This window comes from Hypomesus nipponensis, chromosome 17 (genome assembly GCF_054491055.1).
Source record: "Hypomesus nipponensis isolate SF chromosome 17, ASM5449105v1, whole genome shotgun sequence".
Taxonomy (NCBI): Eukaryota; Metazoa; Chordata; class Actinopteri; order Osmeriformes; family Osmeridae; genus Hypomesus; species Hypomesus nipponensis.
Window position 1 is genome coordinate 20,317,261 of NC_140377.1, and position 24,036 is coordinate 20,341,296.

The 24,036-nt window shown below is 45.1% G+C and overlaps 1 protein-coding gene across 9 annotated transcripts; it reads right to left on the bottom strand.

The window, feature by feature from the left end:
* Positions 1–4,339: 4,339 nt before the first annotated feature.
* LOC146253953 (choline transporter-like protein 2) lies at positions 4,340–22,989 on the bottom strand. Of its 9 annotated transcripts, XM_084676809.1 has the most exons (24): positions 22,802–22,983; positions 22,387–22,429; positions 14,931–14,979; positions 14,757–14,830; positions 14,153–14,237; positions 13,908–13,992; positions 13,023–13,136; positions 12,760–12,820; positions 12,331–12,454; positions 12,047–12,130; positions 11,810–11,922; positions 11,518–11,649; positions 10,686–10,785; positions 10,095–10,187; positions 9,760–9,844; positions 9,386–9,648; positions 9,144–9,238; positions 8,809–8,912; positions 8,484–8,557; positions 8,211–8,281; positions 7,916–8,004; positions 7,645–7,729; positions 6,609–6,842; positions 4,340–5,372 (listed from the first exon to the last, which is right to left on the bottom strand). In XM_084676809.1, exons 1-23 carry the CDS (start codon positions 22,802–22,804, stop codon positions 6,652–6,654), a joined length of 2,217 nt encoding a protein of 738 aa, XP_084532935.1. In that variant the 5' UTR covers positions 22,805–22,983; the 3' UTR covers positions 4,340–5,372; positions 6,609–6,651. The 9 variants fall into 9 exon arrangements, with proteins under 9 accessions (XP_084532935.1, XP_084532937.1, XP_084532938.1 ...); XM_084676811.1 differs by lacking the exon at positions 22,387–22,429 and having other exon boundaries at positions 22,802–22,989; XM_084676812.1 differs by lacking the exon at positions 6,609–6,842 and having other exon boundaries at positions 22,802–22,978.
* Positions 22,990–24,036: the final 1,047 nt, after the last annotated feature.

Below are 24,036 nucleotides of genomic sequence, written 5' to 3' on the forward strand. Positions count from 1 at the left end.
TTTTCTGGCTGAAATGTGGGTTATTTGGCTAGTTTTATGGGCTGAAAACTGTCTGACCATGAAGAGGAGCAGGTGGATTGTCTCGTGGTGTAACTCGTTTGAGTAGAGCTGATGGTAGCTGATTTCATGTGCAGTAATGTAATACAGCCACACTATCCTCCACACGTACGTGCAGGGAATATCATTTCAAACACTTAGATTAAGGACAGCACTTAGTGCAAACATTTTAAAAAACAACCAAAAACAATGTCATTGTCACTGCTAAGTCTTTATTGCAGATGAGACATTAGATTTTTTTTTTATGAGATTGCGTGTAAAAAGGGGCTATACTATGTCCAATTTGATTTATCTGTGTTGACGTGAGCCCTTGTAAACCACAGATGCCCTCCCTTCTGCCTCTGGACAGACTGGAGGCAGAGACAGGCAGTCACATGTCTGTATTCAGAGCATTAGCAAGCACGCAAACAAGGCCATTGGGTGATGCCAAGGCTTCAGAAAGAGAGTATTTCCTGCACTTAGGATTCACTCCAGATGTTAACAGGTCATGACAGAAATACATTATTTGGAGCTGTTTAGCACATTCTGCTGTGATTTCAACCTCTTGTTTAGTTTTCAGTGTTCCGATGTCTAAGAGGAGCCCATTCATAGTGTCATTTCAAACACACGCCACACACACAGTTTATGAACACCACATGACTCAACCTTACTGGACCATATAATTCTTCAAACAGCTGTGATTGGACAACAGTCTGTCTCACTTCCCTGACATGAGAACAAGCCAATCACATGGTTACCTGTTCCACATTTTGAAACATTCAAACCATGATTTGCTTGTCGGAAAAGGTTTAGCTACTGATCCAGATTGGTGGTTTTAGTCACCTTGGGCTAAATATCTTAAACACCTGGCAACAGCTCCACTCTTCCTTGTTAATTCCTCAGGAGCTCATTGTGTTTGAGGTTCACCCCAGAACAACCCGTTCATGTACATGCAAACATCATGACGGAGATGGAGGCAGGTCTTCGTCAGCGAGGTCAAATACCTGACCTTCTGACATGCTGCCCAGTGTCTCACCATGTACCTGGCTCACAAACACGCCCTTGATTTCATCCAGATGCAAAACACTGCTGTTGAAGATGGGCAGCTGTTTTGGATTGGGGTTGTTTACCGAGGGTGACGCGACCCCCTTATTTGACTCTCCCTCACTTTGTGGCTGTAGAGTCCGAAGCTGAAAGAATTAAGTATTGTACTTTTGTTGTATTACTGATATGATTATTGTGATATTGGCGCTACTAATCCTGCATTGCTTCGTATTTCCAAATCTCCAAGCCTCTCAGCTTAATTTTACATTTATATTTAGTAAACGCTCTTATCCAGAGCGACTTACAATAAGTACAAGGACATTCCCCCGAGGCAAGTAGGGTGAAGTGCCTTGTCCAAGGACACAACATCATTTTGCACGGCGGAGAATCAAACCGACAACCTTCTGATTACTAGCCCGATTCCCTAACCGCTCAGCCACCTAACTACCTGATTTTGAGACACACCCAGATTCCACCAGGATGTGTGCAAGTCTCGCTGAGCCAGTTATCTATGACGTCTGCAGCTGCGGCTGTCTCAATGCTTTTCAGACCTCTTCCTGTGCCAAGTCCATGTTCCTGTTTCTGTTACTTCTAACCAGGGATGTTTGTCTCCCTTCTGATGCGCCCAATCATCAAGCACGGGTGGACGTCAGATTCTCGCCTTCTGCATCCTCAGCCCAACCTGATTTGGTTTTGCCAGCTGTCAGACAATTGATGGACATCTAATCCAAGGTGATCTGTGCTGTGCCTGCATGGGGTGATTTTGAATGCGCGTCACTTGGTGTCTGCATGCAGTAGTGACCTGTGGCAGTGAACCATGCAGTGGAATGCCTCTTTCCAGAATGTCAGACATTATTTCTTGAGGAACAATTCTAAACTGTGAAGATCAATCAAAAGAGCGTTTGAGAGGAATGTAGTCATGGAACTTGCGTCAATGTGAATTTTCCCGTGAATTGTACTTCTTACTACTTGTTTCATGACATTTGTCATATCAGTACATAACATAAACAGGACCCATATATATTGTACACATGCCCATGTCTACCAAAAGAGACCAAACCTTATGTAATAGTTCCTCATACACATGTTCTGACCTCCACCATTTGAAAGCATTTGCACCCCCCCTACCCCGCAAATTTCTATCACTCTTCCTTATGAGCATGCCAATGGGTGTCAAGTCAGCACATTTTTATCATCCTTCACAGTTTTGTACACTGACACAATTTCTACATTTGAGGAGTGCAGCAGCTTGACCTTGGTGCCGGGAGCGAGCCGGCCTTGTCTGGGGCATCGCGACTCGTCTTTGAAGGTCTGCTCCCGCCGCGACCCTGGTCCCTCCAGCCCAGCCAGGAGCTGAACAACAGGAATCCACCCCACCGTTGAGCAACCTCCACAGACACTCAGACACGACACCATCAGCAAGCCTGCATCTCTGCTTAAAATCCCCTTCTTGTCACCGCTTAATCCCAAACGCACACACTCAGACACACAATGCGCTGCCGCACACATCAAAACGGGCGCAAACACGTCAACACAGGCGTTGCGTAAGAACCACGCCGATGCTGTCATGATTCTCTGTAAGCCGACAAGCACCGACCTACACAGTTCAGATCCCCCGCAGGATTTACGGGTGAGAGCAAATGACAGTGAGCACACTCTCATTATGGTGCAGTGAGGGGGGTTAAGTTGAGCTGGAATAGGCTGGCCCCTCCAGGGTAGGTTTTAGAGTCCTCTCCCGTGCTGAACACCCTGTTATTGTGCTGTCTGAGGGCTGTGACGTTCTAGAGAAAAACACAGTCTTGTGACATTCTCTTGAGACCTTGTGTGCTGTAGAAGACACAAATGTTTGCTGCTGTGCAAGACTGCACCACAACTGTAGCTTTTAAGTGATTTGGGGTGGAAAAACTGTTAATTACATTACAGATAGGACAGCAAGACCTGACCTTTCCGGCTACAAGCTATTAAAACACAAAGATCTTTCTGTGGGTGAAGGAAAGTCTCTATCGCAGAATCCCAAAGGAAAACACGAGTCATGACCCCAACCATCATCAGATACAGTTTCTGAGAATGGAAGCCGTGGTTGTGGAAATTGTACTCAAATTTTCAAGAATCTAAAGCTAGAGGACAGGATGACTACTTTACAAGGACACTAATCTGTTTGTCAATCAATTCCTCAACTACATTTTAACAATGAGGGACATGCTTAGAAAGCCTATCTTCAGTCAGCTTGTAGGTGTGTACCTCTGGAGTTGGAGGACGGCCAGGCGGGGGTCAAAGTCACGCAACTGCCACGAGTGACAGATAAAGATTGGCTACTGCATCTTTAGAAACGCGAGGAGGTGATTCGTCAGCTCCGTGATCATCAGCACAGATCCGGCCGAGGAAGGTCTCCCTGCGAGACTCCAGAGGCAGAGACAGAGGCAGCCTGGGGGAGGTGTGGAGGTGCCTCATCTCATCTCCACAGCTAAAGAAGACCTGGGCCCACATGTTCAACGACAACATCGCAGAAGGAATGACGTGCAGAATGGGTTCATCGAGACATTTATGTTTTCATTTGCTCCTCAACAGCGGATGAGTTATGAGTGTCTCAACAGCCATGAATGGTCAAATATGAGTTTACAAACATACCGCTCGACCGCGCAGTGAGATATTAATCTCAGACGAACTTGAGATTTTCAGCTTTCTCCATTCGCAGACAGAAAAACTGTAAACGGAACTGCATTTACACAGACCGTTTGTGCCTTAGTGGCACTGAAAGCGGTTCAAATGTTTTGCCCATCAGGAGCAACTAGGGGTTCAGTATTGTTCAACACATGGCCAGGAGGAGTCAGAGATCCAACTACCAACCTTGCGACAAGTGTTTGACCCTCTCTACCCCCTGAATGAATTTAGACATTGTTTACATATGGCCCCTGGAGCCTATACATTTGTTTCATGTTTGATTTGCTCATCAAAGATAAATCAAACTTCTCTCATATTCTGTATGAGTGAATACTTAAATCAAAAGATTTTAGGGGCAGCAATCTTTCAATGTATTGAACCCAAGTCTACTGTAATGGAACCGCAGTGAGCAGACGTCTTTGTGAACTCTCCTCTGGGCCTTGACAATGGCAATGTAGTTTATCTCTACGAGCAGAGTAAAGAACGGGTGTGCTCCAAATCAGAACTGATTAGCTGTATTTCATTAAATAATTGACTATGAGCGCCTCCTTGTGGTGGATAAGTAGAAAACAAAAGGTTGCTTTCCCTGCACACAAAATGCCAGTCCAAACAGGTTTATGTAAAAAAAAAAAACATTTTTATTTTAGTTTATAGAAACACACTTGCATGCCAAATACCACAGGTTAATTTTACAATGCATGCTTTCCTGGATAAGTTTACACATGTCACACAAAGAGACTGCTTCAAACTGTGCTTAAAAGCCCTTGAGAGAAAAGGTATATTTTTATGTTTGCGGACACGTAATGGTATCCTCAGGAGCTGGTATAGAGAGAAGGCATTAAGGTTGCTGATAAATATAGAGATGCCAATATGCTTGACTATAAACAGCTTTGGAAAAAATTAAAATAAAAAGGAATTGGTAATATTGACAAAAGCATTCTTTAGTATTCATTGAAACAGTTGCATAGTATTCAAGTTCCATTATCAAAAACTGACAGAAACGAGACCTTTTCTGTGCAGACTTGCAGTATGTGTGTATATAATCTATATTCGTTCTTCGCCCGCCTTCATGTAACTCACTCCAAAACAATATTCCACATAAAAATACCTGTACCTCAAATATTTGTGCCGATATTTGAGAAAGTGAGATCAAACACTAACCATACAGATTGTCATAAGTACATGAGGCGTCAAATATATTTAAATCCTAAAAAACGACTACGAGGCAAATTCAAAACACCTGATAAAACACCCTGGCTCGGATGCAGCTCTGGCTTAAACTACATTTGGGAACATTTACACAACCAGAGGGGAGGGGACGGCCCTGATGTGCAGGTGTGGACACATGACACTACTGATCTCACATACACAATGACACAAGTGTTCCAGCACAATAGTTTTGGCTAAATCCCGGCTTTAAAAAAGGCATATTCCACTACATTTGGAATTTCAAACTCGAACCAATATGGGCATCAGCCCGACTTTCCTTCCTCCCATGCACACCTCCATCCCCAGAGGGGCGATCTACTCCGCAGGCTCCGCCTTGTTCGTCTTCTTCAGAACTTTGAGGAGGCTTTCGGACATCAAGTATGGTCTCTCTGCACTGCCGTCGTTCCTCTCGAGGTCCTCCACTGAAGAACACAAACGTATAATTAGGCACTTAAGATCAGTCTTTCATGTCAAACATCTACAACAAAGGCCAGATCAGATGCAAATAGCCATGTGGAAGACAGCATATGTCATAACATGGAAACAGTTCTCTACAGCTGTAAACAGTCAACATGCATCCAAACATTCACCTGCCTTGGTGTGAATCCAGCCTATGAAGGGTTACAGTAACTGTATGGGAAAACATCTAGACAATTCTGATAGGATCTCCCATTCATCTGGTCCCCCCACATTTAGAACACAGAAAAAAAAAGGAGTGGAAGAATCAGGAAATGGAAACCATCTTTAATCCTGAAGTGATCAGAAGCATGACTACTAACATGCAGAGACGGCACAGAGGAAAAGGAGGCGATTCAGTATGAAAGCTCTACCACAGAGATGAATTCCCCAACAAACTGTTCCTCTTTAAATATACTTTTTCACAATAAACGATCCTACAGTAGTCAGGCTGGGCTGTGCCGTCCTGTGGTTTCTGGTCGACTATATTTACTGGAACTACCCTGTAAAACGTGGACTTGAGGCACGAGGCACCTAGTTTTGCATGTCTGCTCAACCGGATGGAGGGAAGGCAACAACTTAAGGCTCATTTGACATTGTTAGTGACACAGTGCTACAATGAAGACTGTGCCTTTTAAAAACCAGGGTGATAAAGCGCTTGCGTCGACAGGCAGTCTTTGCAAGTCAAGAGGTGTTATATTAGACTGGATTGATTTCGATAGACTCTCACATAGAGCTGTTACCCTGACGACCATCTCTATCAGGAAGGTACCAAAGGATACAAAACGATCACTTAATGACTGTAGCCAGCAGTGAATCGGTCTTGAGAAATAAAAGTGCACTTAACGTTGTTCAAGTTGTACCACATATTAATATCGATAAGTGCTATAGTCATCTGTAAACCATAAATTACATTATTTTAGCTGGACGTTTATAAATGAGGCACATGACTTGGCTTCAGGTAGGACCGGGATTAAGACATGAGCACCTCCTACAGTTCAAGGTTTAAGCAAACCTCAATATACAGTCCTTGAAAAGACTTCAAACACCATTTGACAACAGCCTGCGATTCATCTACAGCGTCTTCCCTCTACAGTCCAAATGCTTTAAAACGTCTCTATGCACTTCTGACGACTCCTACAAAAAAAAAAAAAAAAAAAAAAAGGTATTTCGAGTGGACTAGAAGCCCTCCGCCACGAGACCTCGTTCTGCCCGTCAACAGCGTCTCTGCTCTAACTCCTCCAGTTAACCCGTGTCCTCCTCCTCCTTCCCTTCCTGAAGCTGCAGCTGGACCTCCAGGCTGTCGGACCGCAGGGGTAACGAGGCCTCCTGATCCCCGTTCTCAGGAGCCTTGTTCTCCCACAGGATGTCATGGAGGGTCGCCGACATGAAATATGGACGCTCCGCCGAACCGTCATTTCTCTCCAGGTCCTCGCCTTTAAAGTTGCCGTTGTGTGTGCGTGTGAGTCATTTCAAAATAAAATCGGGGATGGGGGTGTGTTTCGTGGTTAAGGGATGGGCAGATTGATTATTTAAAACCAAGACAAGGACAGTGGGTTAGAGGGAAGGGAAATATTGAGGCGGAGAGGATAAATGGAGGAATGTTGATTTGAGGGAGAGAGAAACAAGAGAGAAAGAGAAAGTCAAAATCTCAAGCGAAAGCATCCCACATGCATTTTAGGTTTTGCCAAAACACCCAAATCACCAATAATTAGCAAGTTACCATTGAGCTCAGGTCACCATTCAGCCACATTAGTACACAATAACTGTGCTGATGTAGCAGTAAAGCATTACAAAAGACCCAATCATGCAATTGTGAGCAGAGACAGTCCACCTCCATGCAATCACACCTTCAAGAAGTTAGCAAAAGATCACCATAACGTGTTCTAATTTACAATAAACATGAACTCGATAGTAGAGCACATGTAGTTGAACTGATTTGTAAAGTTTACCATGATGTGAAGCCAGCCCAGAACAGTACATTTCTGCAAATGTAACGGACTTCAGCTCAACTTGCGGGAGGTACTGGACTGTGACTTGTCTGAACTCGTGACTTGTCTGAACTCGGTACGAGAAGACTACAACCCCCTGCGTTCCTCAAACCTGACCTTTCTTGTATCTGCTCCTCTCCTGTAGAACCCCTCACCTCCTCCTCTACGTCACGTCACATCCGCATGCCATGTGTACAGTATACATGTGCGGTGAAACACAGAGAGGGGTCGTCATGGTGATACTCACAGAAGCAGAGGAAGAGAGTGTCCACACACATGGCGTACACGCTGAAGAACCCATGGGCGATGAGATAGGACCCGACAACCACAGTCTGTGGACGGACAGAAACGTCACAAACCACTCCCAACCGTCCACGCCCCATTAGTATACTGGATATTTGTCTTTTCGCTCCGTTCCGGGTTAACGCGGTGGAATTGTTTTTGCGATTTCGTTGCTTCTTGTCGCTGTATGTGAAAATTGTTGCCAGCGTTGTGTCGACTTAAGGCCGCCAACTTACCAGGATAGGCACCCAGTAATAGTGCAGGTTGGGGGCTGTGTTTTCCAACGCCTTTACCCTCCCAGAGAAGAAGAAGAATGCAAAGATTCCTGGGAAAAGAAGTAGGGAGAACCGGTCTTAGATATGTACTTCAAAATGAGCAGCGATTCCTTTATGGATCATTATTATTACATATACAAGACGTAATGGTCAAACTAGAGGACTTGGAAGTTCAAGGTTGGTTTATGGCTTTGGATTATTTTTTATTTTGGGGGTTTATGGCTTACCTAAAAACAAGTCATTATGGCTGACTTACCCACAAGGCCCACAATGAGCAGTTTACCCAGGAACAACAGGAAGTCTGTCACCTTGTCCAGGACGGCAACCCTGAGGTGTCAAACGTCAAATGTATCACAGGACTCGGTGATGGAACTCTTTCCCCCCTCCCCCCCCCCCCTCAGCAAGTTTTATCAATCCATTCTCCATCCCCAGCCAGTCAAATCCAGTTTGAAGTCAACCACTCCAGACCCTGCCATTTCCCCCCCCCCCCCCCCCCTCACACTCCAGACTCACACGGGACCTCACTCACCTGATCATGTTCCTCATGAGGAGTAAAAAGGCATCACTGGCAGACGCGCAAAAGTTTTTGCCATATATCGCTACCTGAGGGGTGGCAGAAAGACTAGATGAGAACTTGGGGCTTTCAAAACTAGGGACCTTCCCTTCTCCTCTCCTCCACAGTGAGAGCTGAGTACACTCTGCTCCAGTAGTACTAAGTCGCTCTGGATAAGAGCGTCTGCTAAATGTCTAAACGTAACAACATTTGCATCCACAATAGCTCACAAGCATAGTGGTTTACAGTTGGATCCACTCTAGTAATAGAAGGAACAGTTTGTTTGGCGATGAGAGGCTACCATAATGTAGGCGTTCCTGTTGAGGAACTTGATGAATCTCTCCAGACACCAGAAGCAGCACTTGAGGCAGCAGAGTATGAACTTAGTGCACTTGTTCTCTGTTCCTGAAGAGACAAACAGCAGGCAAAAAGAAACAGTAACTCGGCACAGAACATATTAGTTCATTACATTTCCCCTTAATACGACAAAGATGTCCAACATTTTATATTATTAGCATCCATTTAAATTGGCTGCTGAAATGTCCCCAGTGTTGGATAAATAAAGTCAACCACTCAATGAATAGTCAATCAATGTGTGATGGTCTGTCCCGCTGTGCCCAAGGCAGACTGACCAACCTTTGAGCTTGTGGTCCAGGTACTCCAGCAGAACCCTGATGACCTGGACGATGGAGAGGATCAGAGAACCAAAGGCCAGAGATCCCGTGTGGTACCTGGCCAGAACATAGGTGTTACAGTATCTACAACACACACACACACACACACACCTACCTGAGAGATCCACTCGCACACCTGAGACACCCCCCGATAAAAACGTATCCACCTGAGAGATCTCCCCAGACACACACACACACACACACCTGAGAGATCTCCCCAGAGAGGCGAAGACGGGGAAGGCTGGCATGTCGTCAGGCTTGACAAAGGCCCAGTAGTAGGAGGCGAAGGCTCCGGCCAGGGTCATCTGACCCAGCGCGGTGACAAAGTTGGCGCACCAGAAGAACAGGAAGACATTGTAGAACTGCAGGCCGATCAGGTACTTGTGGTAGGGCGTCTCGCCACCGTACAGGGCAAACAGACACTGGGAGTCTGGGCAGCTGGCCTTCATGGCAGAGGTGGTGAAGTTCTGGGAGGAGGAGAGAATGAACGAACAAGAGAAGGAGCGATAAGGGAGCCAGTCGAGGGAGACGAGACGGGACACACGTGAAAGTGAGTATCGGGCAGCGGTGGGACTTACAGCTGGGTCGCAGTTCTGTCTGGAGTAATCACACTGCGTCTCGTTGAACACCTTATAGATGGGCTCGTTAGACGTGGATAGGAAACTGGACGGGGCTGTCAAGGACTACTTCAGGAAGGACATAAAACTACAAATCCCGACACTTGACCATCCGGCGCCAGTTCAGGCGTGGGGCAGCAAAATATCAGATGGCATCTTGGTCCTAAACCAGTAACTTCAAACATGGGTACACAGGGCTTTTCCTTTACTCTGTGCACATGAAGCGACTGCAATACATCTCCATAGTGATGTAGTTCTTACTCAGATGACTCGATTTCCCAGGTGATTAAGGATACACAGCGGTGACGGCCCAGTAGGCGATGACCATCGCCAGGAGGACGAAGGTGAAGAGAGGGTAGAACAGAGATGACATCACGTGCCCTATGGCCCTGAAATCAAAACACAAACACATCAACAAGCGAGCCAATCAAGAGGACCTCCACGTGACCAGACCATCAACAAGCGAGCCAATCAGGAGGACCTCCACGTGACCAGACCATCAACAAGCGAGCCAATCAAGAGGACCTCCACGTGACCAGACCATCAACAAGCGAGCCAATCAGGAGGACCTCCACGTGACCAGACCATCAACAAGCGAGCCAATCAAGAGGACCTCCACGTGACCAGACCATCAACAAGCGAGCCAATCAGGAGGACCTCCACGTGACCAGACCGTCGACAAGCTCCAGTTGGCCACGTTTCCATTTCTCAAGGAGCTTCTGTTCTTAAAACGCCCTCATCAGCAAGTTTTATCAATCCATTCTCCATCCCCAGCCAGTCAAATCCAGTTTGAAGTCAACCACTCCAGACCCTGCCATTTCCCCCCCCCCCCTCCTAATGGGCTTTACAACCAGAGTAGCAGACACACTGTCTGGTTGTGTCCTGACCTGCTGGCCTCTTTGATGAGGGCGATGGCAATGAGGATCCTCTTCCTGAGGAAAATGAGCAGGAGGATGATGACAACCTCCACGATGGCCAGGATGATAACTGAGGGAGAAAGAGAGATTGAGGGAGAAAGAGAGATTGTTTAATCTCCAACATGGCCTGGATGAATCTCTGGGTGTTTATGACTGTTGTCATTACATTTAGTCATTTAGCAGACGCTCTTATCCAGAGCGACTTACAGTAAGGCTATTTTTATGTAACAATGGCATTGGGATGTCTTTGTTACGACAACTGAACCAAGACAACAAACTGTCACTGTCTTCGTTGCGACAACTTGACATTGCACCGAACTACACCCCTGCACAAGCCTCTCATCCATTAGTGGATGCACGCCTGCTTCAGCACAGTGATACGATTGGCAAGTGTCGTTTGGCAGAAACAAAATAGTGGAACTGCTCACAAGGTCTGTGGATTATCTAGGTTAACCGGGTCATGATTTCTGGAAAGAGACCTTGCAGATGAGTTTTTCAATTATTATTTTTTTTGTTGCTTTGAGCACCACCACATCTAGTTCCATTATATTCTAAAGGTGGCAGACATCTCCACAGCCAATATTTCAAAAACTCACACCAAAACAATCTAAAGATGGACAAACTGAGGCGAGAGTCAAGTTGTCAAAGACATTGACAGGTTTTGTTGTCTTGGTTAACATAAAGTTATCACAACAAAGACGTTTTCCAAAAATGTCAACTTTTCAGTTCAGTAAGATTTAGAGGAGGTTGCCAGGTGGTAAAGCGGGGGTTTTGGTACAGGTTACAGAAAGATTCTACTCACTGAAAGCCAGCCAGGTCTGTCTGATCTGGAGGTAGACAGCAAAGTCCGTCTGGAATCCCAGGTCCTGCAGTGTAACGTCTGAACCAGGAGTTTCCTTCAAGGAGACGTACTCCATGGAGCAGTGGAAAATGCCTAACCCGCAACACAAGCGGAGGCCACAAGGGGGAGACACGTTTTTTTTTTTTTTTTTTATTTTTTTTAAAGGGTCCGTATCAGGAGTGAGACTTCACCTGCTACTCCGTAACATAAACATGTTTAATAGAGCCACCCAGGAGCAACCTGGCCAGCTTACCGTATCCTATGACCAGGATCACCATGACGATCATCACCCAGACCATGATGCCTGCCAGAAAGCGCAGGAGGACGATGAACAGCAGGCTGGTGAGCATGGCGATGACCAAGCCTCTGGAGTGAGGAGAAGAGAGGAGGGGACAGGGAGAGAGACCTGCGTTACAGTTGAAGATTGTGTTACTCGCCGGCAAGGTCAATTCAAAGTGAGCCACACTGAGAACGCGGTAGAGCCCCTTACATGAGGATCCAGTACCAGGAGTGAGTGTAATCCTCAAAGATCTTCATGGCCACCTGGCGCGCCTCGATCACCACCGTGGCGTTCCTACAGGAACACACGACGACGCATTCACATCGCAGGACTCTTATAAAAGCCACAGCAGGATGGGATACGTGGGGGAGTATTGGGGTGCCACGGCAGCAAAATAAGCGGAGGGAGGGAGGGAGGGAGGGAGGGAGGGAGGGAGGGAATCCCTCCAGTGTGAGCAGTGGCCCATGGTTCCACACTCCCACCAGTGAGCTTACTTGACCCCTGCCACCAGGTCCTTGGCGTTTCTCATTGTCCCCGAGCCGTCGTCAAAATGGGAGCTGTTTCCCACGGTGATCTCGCCTCCCTTTTGGCTGAGGGCTGGGAAGCATCTCCGTGTGACTGTGTGTGCGCGCGTGTGCGTAGGAATAGAAATGGGAAGAAAAAAAACACTGAGCATTGAGGCAACAAGCACAACAAGCCTCATAAACATCTCTTCTTGTTGTCCAGCATGTGACATTCTGAATACACACAAAGGGTACCAGAGTGAACTAGGATGAGTGATTACTCACAGTAATGTGAGGAAGTTAGTGATGTGGGTTAGGGAAGTGGGTTAGGGTTAGTGATGTGGGTTAGGGATGTGGGTTAGGGTTAGTGATGTGGGATTTACTGTATGTAAAGGTTGGAGGGACAGACGGTAGACTTACAGGGCTTGCTAGGAGTCAACATGGCAGGACAGAGGCCAGCTTTCAGGATCTCTGGGACAGTCTGAAACACACGGCCAAGGGGCAAGACTACATTCTCAGACACTGGTTCAGATCATTATATAAACATTGATTTAAATTCTTCAGACAGACAGGGCAACATCGTTTTGGAAATTAACACATTTTCCCTCAAGCATTTATCCGAGTCCATGAAATTAGATTATTTGAAAGCCATGGCAAGGACAGATTCCTGGCATTTTAAGCACCATTGCGTCAGTCAACCCCTCCTGGCAGAAGTTCTTGTAATATTTGAATTCTTCTTTGTTGACGTAGGCCTTGACGAGAGTCATAAACTTATCAGGGCACTTCTCCACACACATCTGGGGGAAAGTCACAGAAAACAGTGAAGAAAGATCAGTCCACTACAGACATTGGCCGGGTTTCCCGGATTCGTTAAGAAGCTCTTAACGCTAAGAGCTTCTTAAGAACGTTCGAATAGCGCTCTACAAGGCTCTCAGGACATTCTTAAGAAGCTCTTAGCGTTAAGAGCTTCTTAACGAATCTGGGAAACCCGGCCATTTACATTTAGTCATTTAGCAGACGCCCTTATCCAGCGCGACTTACAGTAATTACAGGGGACAAGTAGGCAAAGTGCCGTGCCCAACACAACGTCATTTGGCACAGCGGGGAATCGGTCCGGCAACATTCGGATTACTAGCCCGACTCCCTCACCGCTCAGCCATCTGACTGATTTATAAATTGTTGGGAATAACCAGTTAGTTAATCTTATTTTTTATTTTATTTTTACTGTTGCTTGCTTTTCTACAGGTACACTTGCACTTAGCGATTCATGTTGTTAAATTTTAACTTGTTTAACTACATGCTCTTATGGTTCTTCCTTTTGCCACTTATTTTGGTTGTTCACAACGTGTGCTTCTTGCTTTGGCTACCCGCAATGCTTTGGGGCTATCTTGTTGTTATTATCAGTGACCTATGCACTTAGTAAAGCTCTCTCTTGGCAGTCGCTTTGGATGAAAGCGTCTGCTAAATGAATAAAGTTAAATGTAAAAATGTAAACCATGGAGGAGTTGTTTGGACAAATAATATGACGATAAGAAGATAGAGATTGGGTGAGGTGCGGGTGGACCTACTTGTGTGGTCGGACACTGGAACTCCAGCAGTACCAAGGGACTGGCACACTTCATGATGTTGAAGTAGAACAAAAAGGGCTTCTGACTGCAGAAATAACACAAAACACATCTCAATCAGCACACGCAAATACAAGCACAAACACGCACAGAAAGAGGGTAGCGCACACACACACACACACAGATTTTCGGAGAATCCCCAAAGAAATGTGCTTCCTCATACTGCTCAGTGTCCTGGGATGACTTACTCCAGAGGGGTGCCGACCTGCCCACAGAACTGCCCTCTGCTGTCCGTGGGGTAGATCACCTTCCTGGGGTCCCCCTGAGACCAGGCTGGGGGCAGCAGAGGACACAAGGGGGTCATTACCACCCAGAGAGACAGCTGGACGTTTGACTTATAACAAGAGGGGAGTCAGGTGGCTGAGCGGTTAGGGATTCGGGCTTTGATTCCCGGCTGCGCCAAATGACGTTGTGTCCTTGGGCAAGGCACTTCACCCTACTTGCCTCGGGGGGAATGTCACTGTACTTACTGTAAGTTGCTCTGGATAAGAGCGTCTGCTAAATGACTAAATGTAAATGTAAGAGAGGAACTGCCACTACTAGAGTTAGTCCAGGTTCCTAAACACATACTGTAGGGATTTACATTCAAACTATGAGGTTTATTCACTTCACACATGCCTTTATCCGAAGAAATGTGCACATCCTAAGTGCAGCAAATGATCAAGGACTATACGTGCACAGAATTACAGTGGTTATTGCCAAGAAACAACGAGGAAATGACATCACATCGCCCATTCAGCGTCCCAGATCTCAGGTCCCACAAGATCTTAAGGGGTTGGTTAAGGTCCTTACCAAGTATACCCACAGCAACATAGCCCAGTATGGCGATGATGAAGAGGATGCAGCATATGATGTCAGTGCAGCCTCTGGAGAGTGGAGGACAGAGAGATCAGTCGTGCTTCGGTCAAGGCAGCAGTGCTGTGGGGGCCGACGTCATTGAAGGGAACTAACATTAAATGTTCTCACCTGTTATAGATGGGGCCCTTGAAAGTGGGGTCATATTTTCTTGGTTCACCTGTACACACAAAACAGTAGTGTCATGAGAATTACTCCTCTGAAACAGCTTGAATAAAAAAAAACATGTTTAGAAGACTTGTCTTGTGAACGGTGAATGAGATTGTAACCCGTGCATTCTACTCCTAATACCCTCCTTGGTGTGTCATAATGGCTGCCAAATAACTTTGAATCTCAAGTACTCGAGAGCATAAATGAATGAGCATGACAAAAACATAGATGTTACAGTTAGGCCTGATTCACGGGAATCGTAAATGCTTCAAATATGCTATCCTTCCCTTTACCCCACCCCACCCCCCCTCTCCTCCCCCAGGCAGTCAGATCATCCGTCGCTCTAGGGTAACACAGACACACCCGGCAACCAGAGATTCCTCCCTGGTGACTAAGCACCCACTATGCAGCATGTAATCCTGCAGTACCACCCTGCAACCACTTGAGGTCAGCAACACCAGTATATGGCTAAAGTTTCTATGACCTCTCCCTCCCAAAAAAATATAATCCTCAGACGGCGAGACGACCAGTCCAGAGACCAAAACAACTCAACCTGGGACTGGCTGATGGTACAATATAAAAACACGCCCAAATCTACAACGGTGGTTGTTAACTGAGGAGAAGCCCCATCTGTCAGTGATAGAAGTCCAGAGTCTGAGAAATCTGCGTGTCTGGGTTCAGCCGTCACCAGCTGGAACCTACAGTCACTAGGAGCGTCCTGTTGCAGTAAGACACCTGGCCACCCGAGGCCTTTTCCATGAAGCGAGTTCAGGGGAAGAAAATCCAGGTTCGTGTCAGGTAAAGTAACTGACATAAGCCTTGACTTATTCGGTAAACTTTATGGACTACAACAACCATCACAACTATCAACAAACACCGAGGCAGAGGCTTCGCTCCGGAGAGATTAGAAGGATGTGACATCAGCGTAGTTTTAGTTCAGTTATCATCATTATACTGCAGGAATAGCACAAGCCAAAAGCAATGATCTGCCCTGAGTCTAGAGCAGAGGGTGGAAATGTATCCCAAACTGAAATTTAGACCTCAAAGAACAAGAATGGTGTCATGGTGATCACTTTCAGTTCCTATTGTCAGCCCACTGATGAGACCATAACCCACACACACCACCACCCCCCCTCCACCCCCCAAACACACACACACACACAGTCCCAGGCCTCTAGACTCTGGATATCGATGCATGATGTTCTGTGTGGCGTCATGGGTCATTAATAATGCACACGGCCGACGTTAATGCATCCCCTAATGCAGTCATGCGTTTCCTGGACACAACCTAACTCCACTGGGCAAGCTCAGTAGCTCACCTCCACACAGGCCGGGAGATGCTGAGAGAGAGAGAATGTGTGGCTTATCGGGATGATAGTCTGAGTTGCTCCGAGTGAGTTAAGAAGACCAAGCCATGTTAGATACATGCACATGCTAGCCTAGCCCCATAGCTAGCACAGATCACAGTAAATGAGGGTACCGGGCACCTTTTAACTGGGCTTAATCAATGTGTACACACACAGCCTTATTTGATTAAGGAAAGAGAAAACACTGATAAAAAGGCTGCAATGTACTTCAGTCCACCTGTACAATCAGCTTTGCCAACCAGCAATCCGCCCACGCCCGTTCCCAGGCTGGCCAGCCATGCTGACACAATGATACTGACACCTCCGAGCTACATACACCGGACAAGTAACTCCAACACCTTCAACAAGCTAGTGACAGTTTATCTTGTTCAGGAGTGGGAGACCCGCCAACAACCCAGTCAATGAGCGTTGTCAAGAGACACGCAACACCAACCATGAAGTACTAGATACATTACAGTTCGTACACAAGGTAGATACTGGGAAGATAGTTTGGCCCTGGCAAAACAACATGCATCATAGAAGAGTTTAGAAGTTACTGTACCATTTTTTCCGTAAAAGTTATCTTCTGGCATCTTGAATTCCTTTCAGGGGTTGATCTTTGAACTGACTTTCCCTCTCCTTCCTCCTGTTGTTCAGGCTTATGTTTTTAATACTGCCCTTCCTTTCCAGACAACCATGTACAAAAGTATGAACGATTCGAAACACCTCTAAGTTTGAGAGAGCGGGAGGGAGGTAGGTTGAGAAACTTGTCCAACCAGTTCTGAGAAGCTCTGCACAGGGCTTCCACGCTGCCCTCCGCTCTTCCCCCAACAGCTGCCTGGCTCAAACCTCGGCTTCACCTGTTCACATTTCTCTCTTTCTCTTCCCCTTTTTCACTCGACAGAGACCTCTTTTGTCTATTCGACTCCTGTCTTTGTACCCTGTTCTCTTTCTCGGTTTCCCTGCCCTCTTTAGAGAGTCAGCCACGTAGGGCCAGCAGGTAGCACACCTACAGAGAGAGGGGAGGGGTGGGAAGAGCCGCTGAAGGGTGGAAACACAATGGCTTGTTTTTGTACACGGGCTCGCCCCTCCCCCCTCTGAGGAAAACGAGAGCGAAACAGAGAAACTTTTCCTTCAGATTTTAAAAGCAGGATCGGCGCAAGCACGGACTCTAGCATAGAACTGTTTTCAATCTAAATCCATGCGAGCAAGCGAACGAGTGCTTCTGGGTGAGTTGAACTGACGACAAGGGAATTTGCAAGATAAGGTGGTGGTTGATGAGATGCAGGTGTGCTGGTAATTAAGTCAGTCGCACAAGCTGAGCACGGGACGTCAAACTACCTGATTAACCTCACCCAGCCAACACTCTATTTTGACTTGCAAATCTAACAGATCATCTCCCCTAAAAAGTAGTACCTGTTGTATCCCAACAATTATTGTCAAAGTAGAAGGGTATAAAGTCATTGTTTTATCCACTCAAATGAAAATTGCACTTTTCACTTTAAGAATATCTATTTTTTTAAGTTTATAAAAGTCAGGTAAGATTTTACAAAGCCATGTGTGCATGTTCTCCAGTCTCAGCAATGTGTTCTCCCCCTGGTGGCCATGCTACAACACTGCAGCTGGTTTAATCCAGCCTGCCTAGCACTTTTTAACCAATCCAAACCACATCCCGTTTATAGAGCTCTAACTTCTGGTGGTGCATACTAGAAGAAGATTCCACATTGTGGGGTGCTTTCTACCAGTCTGAATCAGCAGTCAAATATTGAATGTGTGTGGTTTCCAGTGCATGTAAGGAGAGGATATTGTGTGGACAGTGAGAGACGAGTACAGTACAAGTCTGTTTTGAGACAACGCATAGTAAACACTTCTGGTACAGTGCTTAAAAAGTTCATCTGCAATGAATCTGAAAAACATTCCATGCCGCTCTGTTTCATTGTGGCTCTTGTGTTATAGCTCTGGGTTCACTTTGGGCTGGGCCAACTTTCCACCCACTCTCAAGAGAAGAGAACTTCTTTCTTTTCTTAATTTTAGTACAACGCTAGACCTCTACTTCTGGGGAATCTCTGCCTGTAGGTTCCTGGGAAGACGTCAAGCACATTAGAAACGGCTCTGCCTGCACAAACTGGTTGTCATGGTGGTCTGCCGTGCCAAAATAAAGGCTGGTCTACATTTAAAAGAAACAAAAGGTTACAATATTAGCTCATCAACATGCTAGTGATTTGTGTATCTGTAGGGTGATATTTAGGAGAAGACAGTGGGTGATTCTGTATTTCTATACTTAAAACAGCCCATCAGCACTAGTAGCAGTAGGACTCATTGTTAAGGCAGGAGGGCGGTTGGCAGTGTTTTGTATCACTGGTCCTATCTTTAATCTACAAAAATCGCCCGCCTGAAACGATTTAGGCTAATTCTATTTCTTGGTTTCTGCCCGGTTATGTTGCTAATGGCCGAAAAGGTTGGCTACTTCCACTGAAAATGATATTTGCTACAGCCCTAAGAATAGTCAGTGGCTATGTCGTGATTAACAGCAATGCTACAACATCTCCAGAATCTGTCTCAGGAAGACAGTTCCTTAGACAATGTCTAGTTTTTTAGGACTTCTCAAATCTGTGGGAGAGTTGCCTTGGTGTATTTTTGTCTTTATTTTTCACAGTAATTTCCTGAGGGGAGATTCCAGCCATTCTTGTCCCTCTCCACTCTTCCTCCCCTCATCTTTTCTCTGTCTCACACCCTCTCCTAGTTGTCCACTCATCTTCTTCTCTGCCCTGACTCATCCTCCCATCCTCTCTTAAGCACTCCCTTCACCCTTCTTCTCTTTCCCTCCTCCTTTCTCCCCTTTTCTCCTCTCACCACATGGGTCCAATCATTTTTTCGAAAGACACATGGAGGGCCCTCCTAATTCTTTAGGTCAAAATGCTAGTCTATACACAAGATTAAGTTCACATACGGGCTGAGGCCCAGTTTGTACACTGATGGTTTCCTGTGACCAACCAAGTGAAAGAGACAACAGGGGCACGATGTCATCACTTGCATACCAGCACAGTACTTTGCTCCGATGGCCGCAGCTTTCTCCTTCTCCTCTCAGTCTTTCCTTCTCCTCTCAGTCTCTCCTTCTCCTCTCAGTCTCTCCTTCTCCTCTCAGTCTCTCCTTCTCCTCCCAGTCTCTCCTTCTCCTCTCAGTCTCTCCTTCGTGTCTCGTTCTGTCTCTCCTTACAGACAGCTGACGTGGTGTGGAGAAATGCTTACCGTGAACATCATTCTGCTGATGATCAACAGTGGGGCCGCTGTAGTGATACTGCGGTTTCCATTTTACAAAACCAGAAAATGAAGTTCCTAGACATCGTCTATGGGATGTGTGTCTTGTGTGGTCTGTCTTCAGACCTCTTTGCATCTAATGTCTTCACAGTTGGACTAGATGATAATGGCCGGGTTTCCCAGATTCATTAAGAAGCTCTTAACGCTAAGAGCTTCTTAAGAGCATTCTAAGAACGCTCTAGAACGCACTTAGAACGCTCCTAAGAAGCTCTTAGCGTTAAGAGCTTCTTAACGAATCTGGGAAACCCGGCCAATGACAGGTACAGTTACGAGCATATATACAGTACTAACAACAGGAGGGTACTGGTGACAGCTTGCCGTCAAAACAAGGTCTCTAAATGAGGAGTGGACATTTGGAGAAGTCTGGGAAATCACCACTTGCTTGTGAACTTTTTAAACAGATAAAACTTCTCTAAAAACTTAATTAATTAATTAAATTCAGAGACAGTTGCTCTTTGTGTCTGGTGCCAGTTTACCTCTACAGAATAAGCGAGAAAAATAGAGCACAGCTTCAGCAGCATTGTAAGTACCAACTCATAAACAATGGAGAAAACCTTGATTACATTCACTGAAATGCAGAAGGAATGTCGACAACAACAAAATCCATGAGACTACACACAGAATCTGACTCTACAAACAATCGAACAATCTAGCCCATCGTTGGCAACTCTGGCAAGTGCCCTGTCTAACCACTGATTGTATATGTATATGTTTATATGTATATGTTTATATGTATATATTTGTCATATTCTAATTCCGTCTGTATGGTGTATGCGCTAGCCTTCACCTTCTGTGTCATCAGGACTGACAGAAACGCAGCAGAATCCCAGCCAAGGTCAACAGCTTTGGAGACCAGTCAGGAAAGGGAAGGTCAGCTGGGACCGACTGGCACAGTACATAAATAGACGGAGCCTTCCTCGTGGTCCCATAACACAACACAACTCTTAAAAGGGCTGGCCGTGACAGCCTATTCTGTTCTCCACCTTCTTCCTGACCCGAACGGCATCCAAGTCTTCACTGCCTTCTGTCTGTCTGTCTGTCTGTCTGTCTGTCTGTCTGTCTGTCTGTCTGTCTGTCTGTCTGTAGCACAACCAGCTCAAACCAGTAACTTGGCTCTGTTTGGGTGAGTGAGTGGATTAGAGTGAAATTAGGCTAATAGTAAGGAAAATGTTTCTTTTTCTGCAGGGCATCTGTCTGTTTAGCACACTGAAACGTGTCAGGGTGGGAACACAGCAATTGCCGTGATACAAAACAGCCTAACAGGGAACCTAAATTATAAATGTCCCCGACGAGCTAAAAAACGTCAGGCTCTTGAAGTGAAGATCTGAGTGACTCAGAATCAGGTTACAAAACCACTCCTATTTATGTATTCTAATTACACATCATCTGAGACTGCTTATGGCTGCAGGCAGGCTGTGATCCAGCCTGGGACCCTCTTATTGAGGCTTCCTGGTCTATCATGGCCTGAAATTACTCCATGATGTGAGAGAGAACTTGGCCTAGCCTAGCTGCTAGCTATGTTTGGAGGACAACACCCACCAATACTGCATAGGAGGCTCTACAGTAGAGAGGAAAGCCTTAATTACAACCTGAAAAACATTGGGTTGTGGAAGGGGGAGATATACGCCTACACGCTACAGGATCTATCCTCGGCTGCCTGGTAAAAAAATAATTAAAAAAAGACAAAGATCCTGTGCGGATGTTGAATATGAATATGAGTATTGTCTTGTGGGGAATTTTGGCCCTTCCGCTAAATGCTTTGTTTCTGACCCTCTGTTTATGTAGTCCAGGCAGTTTGATAAAAACAACAACAATGAGCTGGCAAAAAAAAGAACGGACCCTGTGTCATTCTAGCTGTTGATGACCTCATAATAACCTGCCATTGCTATATATTATTCATTTACCGATGGGGTATGTTTTCTGCTGTTCAAGTAGCGTTACTTCCCTTTGTTCATTACTTTCTGAGTCATAACAAGAATTGAGTCATTTTGGGGGCAATATTTTGTGTCTTGTTAGATAGTCAGTCTTGTGCAAGATGTTGGTGACATTTTAGACTTTCCATGAAAACTCTCTTCTTGCTTGTGTGTTGTGGGAGAGTGTGAGAATGTGTGTGTGTGTGTGTGTGTGTGTGTGTGAGAGAGAGAGAGAGAGAGAGAGAGAGAGAGAGAGAGAGAGAGAGAGAGAGAGAGAGAGAGAGAGAGAGAGAGAGGGAGGGAGGAAAGAAAGAGAGAGGAATCATAGGAGTTTAGAAAATAAATTAGTGATCATGGGATGCACAGAGAGAGGATAAGGGTGTGTTCACCAGACAGGATGTAAACATTAAAGCACATTATGGCTGGAGAGGGGGGGACGTGAAACGAACAATTCAACCATCAAGGTAACTTTTCACCTCCTGACTCGTAACTGTGATGTACAATCATCAAAATCCCTATCAAATATTAGACGATATCTGCACATGTATGCCAAGGTATAACATCTGAGAATAGCAATTTTTTGTAGCCCATTTTTCCATCCTTTGCAAAAGACCACAATGCAACTGGGTGTGTCACCACAAGAAGCTTGTTTACAGGGTATGTTTAAATTACAATTACAACTGCTGAAAAAGATGTACAGACACAAATATTTAAAACATCTCAAGCACAATTTTCACTTCAGACATTTTTAATATGGAAGGTATTTTTTAATGATCCCTTCTATACTTAGCTTGGAGTTACACATTGTGTCTGCATACAGCTGGTAGATACCAAGCTTACCATGCCATTCTGAGGAATGTAACAGCAACAAGACATGAAAACCCTATGTTGGGACAGGACAACCAATTAAGTATAGTCTTAACTCTCAACTCAAAATAACTATTGCAAATATCAGAAGCATTGAAACCTCCAGAATAGATAACAGATATATCATAACTCATAATTTGCCTTTTGTCTCACATCATGAAAACATGAAATGAATAAGAGCATATGAGAATATATGCAACTGAGATACCATGAAACAGTCAAATTTGCGTATTAATAAATAATGACGTGAGAGGCTGTGTGTAATACAAAAGCTTGTCTGGATATAAACGACAAATTTGATTGAGTGAGCATGGACTTCACTGACAAATCAGGACAGATGCACGTCTACATGGTCTGCTGTGTTGCTCGAGGACACTCGAAAACTTACCATATTTCGGTTTCTCTTGTAGTTCCATTATGAAATGGTGTAAAGACTTGTTAAGGAAATCCTAAAAGCTACGCACCATAATTCCCAATCTTGATGGAAAAGGTTGACGTGAACATGAACGTGGGCCAATCTTACTAGTCTCCCGAAGTCTAATGACAATCTGTACTCACTTCATAACATTTACTTTCACATTCCTTACTGGAGAGAATTGACCAATGAACGCTGGCAAAGTTTTGATCGACAAACAAACAAACCATTCCCTGGACGTACAGTAGGCGGGAACTAGTGCAAGCACCGCTATTCCAACGGAGCGTTATTATCTATTTATTACAGTCAGTCCCCACCTAGCTCCACACCGTCAGATGCATGTGAGTCATAAAAGTTATATCTCATTACCTTCAGATGAGCAAAGGACGATAGTTATCTTCAAAGTAAAATACGAATGTATGGATCAGTATTAGTGGATTATTCTTTCACAAAATAAATATCAGGACCTGAATAAGTTACTTTATCAAGATGATTTAACACAACCTAAATACTGTTATGAATATCACCTGTTCATTTATAAGTTAGCCGGACAGCTGGTCTCTGTCATGTGTCTGTGTGTTGTGTCTTTGTAAGTGAATGTCTGAAGTCCTCCTAAAATCTAAAAAGACCAATCAGGTTTTTAGTATTTAATTTAAAACTTATAGATAGCCAAACAAATAGCCTAAATAATAAAAGACACATAAACACCCCCCGCACTCTCCCACCCCACCCCTCAAAGGACATTTATATGATGTATACTATTTAATTCCTTAACTCCCTTCGGTTCTACAGTTCTTAAACTGTATGTCTGCATGGTGATGAGATCAGGTGTGGTGTGGTAGAGTCCTCCCCTCCAGATTTCGTCAACTTGTTGTTGAATGCTGCACTCTGCTGGTAAACCCAGGCCCAGATACAGTACATAAAATAGTAACTTAAAATAGTAATCTGTAAATGTTTTCTTTGAAATGTATTCATGTTCTAATAGCATCGGCCTACACATTGATAAAACACTTTGATAGTTGAAATGAACTCATATGGGTTTTACTTCGTATGGTGTCAATTTATGGCTGATCATTCATAAGTAGTTCACCAATCTTGGCTGATCAGACATCATGAATGACAAGCAATCAAAAAAATTAAACATTCAATGATTTAATCACTGATGTATTTCTTTTTTTACCACTGGGGGGACTGTTTATTCTGGAAAA